The sequence below is a fragment of the Dreissena polymorpha genome, chromosome 4 (genome assembly GCF_020536995.1).
Source record: "Dreissena polymorpha isolate Duluth1 chromosome 4, UMN_Dpol_1.0, whole genome shotgun sequence".
Taxonomy (NCBI): Eukaryota; Metazoa; Mollusca; class Bivalvia; order Myida; family Dreissenidae; genus Dreissena; species Dreissena polymorpha.
Genome location: NC_068358.1, coordinates 39,822,060 through 39,833,904, shown reverse-complemented (window position 1 = coordinate 39,833,904; position 11,845 = coordinate 39,822,060). Strand labels below are relative to the sequence as shown.

The 11,845-nt window shown below is 34.2% G+C and overlaps 1 protein-coding gene across 3 annotated transcripts in view; it reads left to right on the top strand.

The window, feature by feature from the left end:
- The first annotated feature begins 3,171 nt into the window (after positions 1-3,171).
- The window catches only part of LOC127879000 (glutamate receptor ionotropic, kainate 2-like), a 51,225-nt gene continuing 42,551 nt past the window's right edge, over positions 3,172-11,845 (top strand). For all 3 annotated transcript variants that reach the window (XM_052425582.1, XM_052425579.1, XM_052425580.1), the window contains exon 1: positions 3,172-3,412. In XM_052425582.1, coding sequence (XP_052281542.1) covers positions 3,325-3,412 — 88 coding nt within the window. In that variant the 5' untranslated portion in view covers positions 3,172-3,324. The remainder of the gene's footprint in view (positions 3,413-11,845) is intronic.

Here is an 11,845-nt window from a genome sequence, read left to right as displayed (position 1 = left end):
AACTATAGCTTTCTAACAAAAGTCGTTACTTTAACAGCTGATGTAACATAATATTATTGTTTGTACAACATGAAATTGGAGTCGTAAAGTAATGATTACGTAATTATAAAATATGACATTTGAATTGTACCTTTGTTATCAATATGAGATAATCTCATATTATTAATGGGTTTTCCAATATTTAAGTTCCCCCTAATTCGGGGCCATATCAATAAATGACACATTATAATTATATGAACATTATACAAATGCAACTATGATCAATAGATAAACAGAAAAATAACTCTTGAATGGTTGACTCGTTGAACATAGAATGTACTTTACAAGAGTGTACTGTACTTAAGTGTGATTGATTGATTTTATTTGGTAAACATATGAACATTACATAGTTACTACATAATGCAGACAATACAAAATATATTATCACAGCAATATACATAGCAAACCATGGAATGCACACACAATACCAAGGATAACACAAAAAAGAGAAAAATTATTTTCACTTATTTCCATTGTGGTCCTTGATATTGGTGGCAGTAACCATGAAACAGTCATGTATTAGATATTTAATAATGTATATGTATCAAATATGTACTGTTTAATAAAGTATATTACTGATTAAGAATGAATAAATATAATCACATGTTCATTATTATCACAGAAGTTGCATAAGAAAGTTACACACTGCAGATGTAGTTAATAAACACACTTTGTAGCATACTATTAGTTTAAGAATAATTATGAGATCCTTGCATCTTATTGATCATAAGACTTAAAAATGTATCACAGTATTTTAACAGAACATAACATTCATAATAAAAATTATACTATAAAAAGCTATAAAGACTCTAAAACCTGTTTCTTGATGTCACCCTTGTAATTGTTAGGTTTAGGTACATCCCTGATGTTTTGAGGAAGATTGTTCCATAAACAGATACCATTATATGTAAATGTTATAGAACCAAAACTTCCTACTCTTGGTTTGGAAAAACGACCAGAGTCTTCAAATGTAAAAATTTCAGCAAAATGATCAGATTCTGGCTGAGCTACCATATTAGACCTAGTACAACGATTATGTACGCCAGACACTGGCTTAAAATTCTCACCCATATACTCGGTGCAAGGCCATTTTTAATCTTATGTACATGACAAAGTATGATCTGTTCTACTCGTTTTGAAACAGGCAGCCAACCTAAATGTAAAAACTGTTCTTGACCAACATGTGATCTGTTATCCATGTCACGTGTAATATCGTTACATTCATGTGAAGTTTCTTAGGCTATTTTAGTCACTTCTCATTAAGCATTCTTACGAGATGTTGAACGATGTAACGCTATATTAATAACAACTGCAGAATGTAAATAATCATGCATATGTGTAATTCACGACAAGAAATTAATCAACTATTCAAACATGACATTTTTTTTTAATTTTGGATTAAGACTGAATGTTATATAATTGTTTAGATCGGATGTAGCTGTATCTTTAAGAGTAGGCGTCAATCCCGGTGTCAACAATCAATATCCCATGAGTTTGTATTATTATTGAACTTGTTCGTGCATTCTTTCAAGAAAGTTGACATTTCGTAGTTGTTGTGTAGGTAATAAAAAAGCCCGGCTAAAATGATTTGATCTTTTGTCTTATAGTCAAATCTAAATTCGTCTTAAGTGACCTCTTTAGGCATGATCATTTTAACTACAAGTGTTGGAAAATTCTATTAATAATGTAATACGATGATATGATATTTATATAATCTTCGTTAGATTCAAGCATACGGATAAAATAAGACACGATTATACTTAACAAATAAAATACACAACCCAAATTCTGAAGAAAAAATTATATATGCTTTATGTTTACACTACATGGTAATTACAATAATGTAGCATATTTCTACTTCAAGGGACCCGTTGACGAATTGGCAAATGGTAATTTTATGCGATTTTTAAATCCCCGAAAAAAAAAAGGGACAATGTTTACAAGAGAGCGGAATAATCCTTTGGATATAAATTCTCGTTGATATGTAATCATCATTTGAAAGTTGATATTTACATGAAGTGAACAGATGTAGCTGTTAAACTATTATAACTTTTAAGTTATTGTATGTTAATTGTATTTGAATTGTTCTGTTTCGTCGTTGATATGAACCACGTCAAGTCGTAATTGAAGACTTAAAATATCGCGCGAACAAACTATTTTAGTAATTATATATGAATAATAATAAGTGAATAAAACTGAATGTCAACTGCATTGATACAATGTGGCACTGATGTATTTTACGCATATTCCGATGTTGGTCTTTGCAAACCATATCCACAGTAGCGATTTAGAATCGACTGAAATGTTACATTTCACATTTTGAGAACAAACATTTATACATTTTAAACTTAAGTTATGTTCAAGGCATTTTAATAGCATGTTTATACTTAAAGAAACGTTCACAATCTAATAAATTGCTCATACATAAATAAATACCATCGAATGTAAACAACATAATCATAGATTTTCAATATCCACATTGCCGACACTGCACGCCGCTCTTTCTAGATGGATCAAGCATGCTAAGGTTTGTTTTCCGATCGATCGACGACAGACAAATATTTCTACATGGGATATTCTAACAAGTGTTCGTAGATCAGTCCTGAAACATCCAATTTCAACCGGTTTACCGACGTAAATATGAATCACTAATTAGAAGCCTGTCATCATAATGAATGTCTGACTATTTGGACGTTAATTGATGTTTACAATTACTGTAACAATGTGAATGAGGAGAGCAGCGCTTGATTTTCTGTGAAAAAAAAAACACGCGTTCATTGTTCATTCTCTGTACGACGGTAGTGAATGCTGGATTAACAATGTTCTGGTATGTAAGATAATTGGACTTCTTTTGGTCTTAGCCCGAATAAACATTATTGTTTAAATTGGTTTACATACACAACGCATTGTAAACAATGAATGTTTAGTCTGCATTTGAGGCTCGGTATGCTGTGTTTTAAAATGAACGCCTAACAGTAACAAGTAGTTTTGCAGGTAAATTAAATACATTGGAAGTAGCAGGCAAATAACACTATGTATTAGGGTTAACGCAACTGTTTATACATATTTATACAACTATTTTTATTTATAGCAATGCACATTTTATTAGGCAAAACATCAGTAGTAGTGTAAACTTAGCTAAAGAGTTGCAACAATCTCGAATGTGAATTGTTTTTGTGTGCTCTCGCTTGTGTCAAAAGGGCCTATATCGTTGTTTTGTGATCAACAAGGACACCCGAAGGCTGACACGTGTTTGTGCACGTGATCAAGCGCCTGGATGAAGGAATGCAGATCTTCACGGCTGCCAGGCTCATGCTGACATGGTTCGGCTTCCTGCTAGTACGTCCGGGTAGCTGCACGCCAATTAATGTGGGTATGTATCCAATAGCAATCGCTTTATAAATGTTAAATAATGTGTGATGTTTACATATGTGTGTAGCGGATATATAGATTACCGCAGTTTGACACAGATTGTGTCGAAGAAGGTAATTCTATGCAAAATTTGATTATAATTTGTATAGTGTATTATATTTTTGTATGTTTAAAAATGTTTATTGAATATGCAATTTAGATTCCAATTACACGATTGTATTATTTATGCGGTAGTTAATTATTTATTGCCGTTCTTAAATAATATTCTGGCTATTGGAAGCGAACATCTATTCACATGGATACATAAGCATATTCGAAAGTTGCATTTGTATTTTTGGCACGGGGTGCTCAAAATCTCATTTGCCGAAGTTAAACGTTTTAAGTATTGCTAACGGTTAACTCGTTAAAGCAATTTGGCCAGATGTTGAACCCCCGCTATGTGTGCTTGTGAAATATTGTTTGAAGACGATTTGCATATAGATGGCCAGTGATTTAACATATTTGTTTTTTGTGTCATTTTAGGGTTAATGTTAAGCTCATGATAAATAACGTGCGTTAATTTATGTCTTTGTTTTGTCAATATTAAACGTTAGTAAAAATGGTATTAGAATAATACAATGACCAGTGCAGTAAAAACGCCTGCCCGGCTGTTGTGATTTTGGTGCTTGAAAATGGTGAACAAAAAAGGATGAGCTGTAACGAAATACTAGAACAATTTACTTAATTGCAGAAATAATCAACGCAAACATTACGACATAGACTAAGACACATTTAAATCACAATCTTCAATGATATGGTATAAATAATAACAATTAGTAAAACACATGCATTAATATATAACTTCATATTATGCTCGCTGACCTCGCAAGTGTGCTGGATTATCCTGATACTAGCAATTACTTTTTTGCATGATCTAGCTCTCTCCATATTGTCGACAGTTTGAAGGGAAGCGGGCCGGATGAATCAATATTTGGCAGAAAGATTGTTGCTTGTTATACAGAAAGGCTGCAGGGGCAGTTGAATGTATTACAAAACTGTAAATAACGCATACACGGTGTGTTGTTTAAGATTGGTAGTTACTATGTCAGCGGAAAATGTATACAACATGACAGCAAAATATCTACAATTGTATTCAGTTGACGCAATACAATCGCTTTTAATTTAAGCAACTATACATGTCTGAATACGTGCGTTGTACAATGTCGTACGATGGACATACAAAACAACGCAAGATACCGACGTATTGTCTCTCCCAACACAGTCCAAATTTTGCTCTATTTCAAACTATTTAACTCTTAAGAAATACAAATACACACATATAATATACTAACCTTTCCCAGTACGACGACAGCCTCTTTCAGCCACTTCATGCCAGGCTTTGCAACTTCATGGTAATTCATGCCATGTCGTGCCATGCCATGCCATGCCATACCATGTTGTGTTATGCTATGCTATGCTATGTCGTTCTATGTCGTGCTATACTATGCTATGACATGCTTCATGCTTTAAATCGAATCGTATAATAATATAATATAATTCAAAAATATAATATTATATATAATGTATAATAATATTATATGATATATAATATAAAATGTCATGCCATTCCATGTCATGCAATTCAATGCCATGCCATTCAATGGCATGACATTCCATGTCATGCCATTCCACGCCGCGCCATGCTACGCCGCACCTTGCTACGCTACGCTTTGCTATGCTATCACCTGAACATCTTCCTTTAACATATCTTGCTATTATGGTACTCGAATGTACCTGATCCAATCTGACTCACTATTTCATGTCAAATAATATAATTCTACTGGGATACTGTTTCTATATATATTGAAAACATTACTCTTATCTCAAGATCTTATTACAATACTGAGAGTAATAAATTCACCTAAGCGCGTCTTAACTTGTTCCGTTCAATACAATCCCTTTAGAATGAATTATACCGAAATATTATGTATTCCCATATATATATATATATATATATATATATATATATATATATATATATATATATATAAACAAATTACATGCACATGTATGCGATTAGAATATTACAAACCCATGTCATTATTAATAGTGCAGTCATTATTAATATAGCAGCAACCCATAAAATTCATTAATTTCTTTGTTATCCGATACAACGTTTCGATACATGATGTCGTTCATCATTTCAAGTCATGTAATTGAATGTCATGGATTGAATGCTTAGTGTTTCGTTCGCAAAATGTGTCCATAGTGGTGACCGAACATTTTATAAATTAATAATGATGACTTTGTAGCAAGTTTAATCGACATTAGGAAACCGATTCCAGAATAATTCCAATGGGTATTTGTTATTAATTTAAATACATGCATATTCTACAGACTTTATGACGAATGTCTTAAGTTTTGACTCAAATGCATAAAATCATGAGTGTATAATGTATACACCATTTGAGGCAATTATACACTTATAATAAAGTGTTTTACTTATGGCGTATTTGCGCCTGTAATATTCTAAGAGTATACTAAACATGTTTGTGTGCAATTTTTTAAAACGTTCAAAAACACTGTATATGTATTTGCACTTAGAATGTGCTAAAGTACCAGAAACATTTCATCTGCATGTTGCAATATACACCCGTTTGCTAATGATTCTTATATTGCCTTGGAAACATGCACGCTTATATAAGCTTCACAAAAACTATGACGATAAAGAAATAAATATATAATTATCACATCGTTGCATGTCTAGAATATATTTTTAGAATACGTGTACGATGATTGTTTTCTGAAACGGCATTTGAGAACACCATGTGTTAATATGATTACTTACCTTCTTTACAAAGATAACAGTAGGCACACCATATAGCCAGCAAGTGTGTTTGCACAAGGTAGTTATTATACCGGATAATAACTTGATATGAGCGAACATAACGACATTTATATATGTTTCTGTTAACAGCTTTGACTGTTGAGATTTCCAAAGTTAATGACTGAACTGGTCACCTTTATTAAATTAACCGCATCAAACTTATTTATTCTTAAATGCAAGTAGATATAAATTGGCACAATTCAGTACAAAATACAAGCTTAAAATCAATGCAAGAAATATCCAAACTATTATAATAATGTTGTGTAAATTAATAGTTTTCTTATGTTTGATGCAATTACGCAATAACACGTGTTAGATATTGGATCAAATAAAGATAAATATTCAGTTGAATGTGTACACATAGCGATGTGTTCAGATACACATTGAGCAATCAGCTGTGAACGAAATGATTTCCAATAATACATTAAATAAACCTAAGCAAATTTACAAATATTTTACACAGTATCAAATGATAATTTAATAAAGACCAGCTGTTAACGTAATAAAGACCATCCAATAGTTCTGATAATCCCATCATGAATCGATGAAATACTATATTGTATCGCGTAATGCGTATTTAAATCAGATTCTTGTTGAACCGTTCAGGTTGTTACGGTGGCATAGAGGTGACATTCGCTCCTCTTTTTTAAATTGCACTCCTCTTTTTGACGATGCGAACAGCATCGTCCAAGGTATCATAACCGTCAATTTTTTTTTCACAATGGCGACCTATGTAAAAGATCGAGCCAGTCCGATTGAGATAACTCGATTTTTTTTAGGTTACTTCCCTTTTGCATTCGCCACTGCGTAGGAGATTGCTCGTCATTGATAACATCTTCCTAGCAGAGTTGTCGTTCGTGTTTCAACATTCAACAATGGCCGCCACCATGAGATTCTCGATTCAAAACTTTCTTACTGCATAAATTGGCTTGTTTCGCTATTTAGAAGCTGTCATTTAGGATATATGAATTATTTATTCACTTAATCTCCGCTTATGACAATAATAGTTAGAATTCGAAGGATATATACTTGATGTGAATGAAGGACTTTCTGGATCGTAACAGCTTGACACGGCAAAACTGGCATACTGGTATTTTTAGTTATCAATATAAGTCACATTGTGCTCTATAAATTGTATTCGAGCATTTTGCGACTTATTGAATGACTATGATACCCGATATCAACATTTCATCGGGGATTTGCAGATCACCAAGCTGTCCTGAAATTCAACATTGATTTCAAACTCTTTACTGGTTTGTATACTCTTTCTTAGTGTTAGTACTTTTATCATTTTAAAGTTAAATGAACTGTGTCACAGTAAAAGTGACATTAAGGCGATTGTGGCCAGTTTGGATCTCGATCAGCCTGCAGTCGCTTGAAAGCTGTTTGCTTAAAAGCGTTTTTCTGACAATAACAAATAATTTAATTGGATACTGATTTGACTGCGCTTTTCCTGTGACCTGGCTCAAATAATAGAATTGTCATTAATCAAATTATTCATTTCGAACATTAATCAATTGTTTTTCTTGTCCCTCGGGATCAATGACTCCAGCACTTTCCTGTTGAGAATTGAATACTGCTAAAGGCGATGCTAGGGGGCGTGAGAGATGTTGCACCTTCCAGTATCGCTCGATTGTTCATTGTCGGCTCGGGCACTACGTACATGTACCCCGGGTACTCTTAAGTATACTTACATGTATCCCGGGTACGGTAAATATACTAAAATGTACCCGGGAAATTTAACCCTAAATCAGTCCTTGTCGACTATTTTTTTGTAATAAGTATATATACACATCAGGGCTTAACACTAACTTTTTTTCAACTAGCCCGTTCGGGCTAGTAAATTCAGAACCTACTAGCCCTGACCAATCTTTCATGTGCCCTGACCCAAGTATTATAAAAACCTTTATATTTATCATTCAACTTGTATTTTCTTGTGCTTGGAGATTGGCAATTATGATTAAATCATTCTTATTAGCTTGCCTTACTAATGCTATTGAATTCAATATTCATCTATTTAAGACATCTATTTGTAATCTTCACGCCATTTCTGGAGAAATTTTCTTGTTTTTTTTATTTCCTCATACTTTCTCTTACTTTCCTCCTTCCCTTTTCTTTTCGTATCCGAGGAACCCCCATCCCCACCCGTAAAGCCAAACTTAAACAACGACATGAACGTTAAAACCTTTTTTTACATAGATAGGGTTACCGTCTTACAAGAAATGGTAAGTGAATCTTAGCAAAATAACGTGTTACGGTAGTTGTAACAATTGTACAGGGTTAACTCTCTACTAAAAGCCGGGATCGACCATTATTATTAGTTTTGCTAATTGAATTGCGTAAAAAATATTGTCAAAACACTTCTAATCTTAATAAAGTCTCAATCTTCCTCTAAATGGATTTATTAATCGTCTAAAGGATGGAATAACTTTTCCATAATGACAACAAATTAAAATTATTTAAAATTGATAAATAACTATTAATTTTATAGTTACTTTGTGTTAATGTCGAGTTTGATACCTTCATCATTCCGGACGATCCTGGGCGATCCCGGCTTTTAGTTTCAAACGTATTTTCATTGAGAAACCCATTTCTGGAGAAATGTTCTTGTTTTTTTTTCCCTCATACTTTCTCTTACTTTCCTCCTTCCCTTTTCTTTTCGTATCCGAGGAACCCCCATCCTCACCCGTAAAGCCAAACTTAAACAACGACATGAACGTTAAAACCTTTTTTACATAGATTGCCGGGTTACCGTCTTACAAGAAATGGTAAGTGAATCTTAGCAAAATAACGTGTTACGGTAGTTGTAACAATTGTACAGGGTTAACTCTCTACTAAAAGCCGGGATCGACCATTAATATTAGTTTTGCTAATTGAATTGCGTAAAAAATATTGTCAAAACACTTCTAATCTAAATAAAGTCTCAATCTTCCTCTAAATGGATTTATTAATCGTCTAAAGGATGGAATAACTTTTCCATAATGACAACAAATTAAAATTATTTAAAATTGATAAATAACTATTAATTTTATAGTTACTTTGTGTTAATGTCGAGTTTTATACCTTCATCATTCCGGACGATCCTGGGCGATCCCGGCTTTAAGTTTCAAACGTATTTTCATTGAGAAAACACGTCACTTCGAGGAAACCAATAAAAAACCGTGTCTAGCGGCATTCCGTTTAAAAAAAGGTACTGACGTGTTTTACCAGGAAAACCGCCGGGGATTTTCTGAATTGTCGGCCTCTTTTTGATTGCAATCAGGGGGTTCCGAATCTATTTCGAGATACGATCCGTTTGTTGTCTCCGAAATCACTCTGGGATTTAATTGTTATCTGATCGTACTGTATTAAGATTTTTGCATCTTTGAAAAGCTTATTTAAAACGCAGTTTATTGATATAGAACATATAATCCCGCCCAAAATACACACGACCGGTCGGGCATGTTCCTGGGACATTGGCTAGCCCGGACCAAGGTACAGGCAGTGAATGTCGTTCGGACGTGCCTTAGTGTTAAGCCCTGCACATTTATGTCAATTTTCTGTAGAATGGCCTCTATACTATCGGAACACATACTCAAAAAGCATGTTGATGCAGTGTTTTTTGAAGAGAAGTGTGTTTAAGATAAGCGGTTGCGCGTTTTACGACATCGGATTTTGGGCGCGAATACAACTCGGGTACAGTCTAATATGGACCGAGAACACTTACGTTTATTTACCGTACCTGGGGTACATGTAAGTATACTTAGAGTACCCAGGGTACATGTAAGTATACTTAAGAGTAACCTGGGTACATGTAAGTAGTACCAGAGCCGACAATGACCAATCGAGCTCCATTATCCCTCATGAACCGACTCAAATAACCGAGTCGGCAATATTTGACTTAATTTTTGGTTTGGTTGCTCTCGAGGGATCGAAAATTTCAGAATCTTCCTAAAAGCCCTACGGGTTTGATCCCCAGAAGCGACATTGAAAACTAGCATACTTTGTTATCTAAAAGGCTGCTAAACCTGATATACAATGATAATGTGAATTTTCTCTCACATGATGTTCATCATTCATATTATATAAAAACAGCAGTAGTAAACAACCGGACAATAATTAATGAACGCATCTTTCATTTGTCTTTGACTCTTTGATTTTGACATGGCCTAGATTTAAATATGTGACTGGACTTTACCAGCACTCTTGTAACAGACCTAAAGTTTAAATGTACCATTGAAGATCACCTAAATCCAGATTTGCTATTATAGACGTGTGGAAAGTTTTAAGGGTGTGACAAGTAAGCAAAAAATGGTCATTACCCAGAGGCCACAACTGATCTATGACTGTATTAAAACAAGAAAAATCAGTGCCTGATTTAGATTTCCTTAGATAGTTCAATAAAAACTAATTTCATAAGCCTGGTAACAGTTTAACGGTAATGCTACCAATGTGTCACACCAGGGCCTTGAATTTGAAATCTAGGACACGCATGGTCATTTCTTCATGAAATCAGGACACAAAATTGTATTTTAAGTCCTTAATTGACCTGGCTATAGTTCTCAGATTATTATAAGCTCAATCAGTATATTTATATCATTATTTATGCTTTGTGTATTGTAAACATATACACAATCATGCAGTTACATGATAGCAGTAAATAATATCAAAGCTACCCATACTATAAAGGTCATTGACAAAGCCTATGGTCAAAATGTGAACACATTGAGTGTAATTGCCCTCTCGTGCCAGCAAAAACAACACGTTGACAGGTTGTCATTTTTGACAGTTCTACTTTCACTTTCATTTTGTGATATCAAACTATTAACAATTATGTGGCTGAGAAAAATATCGCCATTGCTTTTTATGCCCCCGGTAGGGTGGCCTATATCAGTTGAACTGTCAGTCAGTGTGTCAGTCTGTCCGTCCGTCCAAATACTTTAATGGCCATAACTTTTTAAATATTGAACATAGCAACTTGATATTTGGCATACATGTGCATCTCATGGAGCTGCACATTTTCAGTTGTGAAAAGGTGAAGGTGAAGGTCATCCTTCAAGGTCAAATATAAAGCGTCTGTCTGTCTGTCCAAAAACTTTAACATTGGCCATAACTTTTTCAATATTGGCGTGCATGCGTATCTCATAGAGCTGCACATATTGATTGGTGAAAGGTCAAGGTCATCCTTCAAGGTCAAGGTTAAAGGGCAATTTTGCAATATTGAAGATAGCAACTCCATATTCGGCATGCATGTGTATGTCATGGAGCTGCATATTTTGAGTGGTGAAAGGTCAAGGTCATCCTTCAAGGTCAAAGGTAAAATATATGGCTTCAAAGCTGCGCAGCAGGGGGGCATTGTGTTTCACAAACACAGCTCTTGTTTAATATATTTTCTGCACATTTCTTCAAAAAACTTACATCAATACACGATTTTCTTCGTTAATTCAATCATTCCTGACAGACTTGTGTACATATTTCGCTTACATTTTGACGCGCGTTGGTAGGACCGCATTACCGCTTCCGAAATGTGTATTCATACTATTGCCTTCGAGGAACTTATCTGATGTTTGACGGAAAGGGCCGAAAATG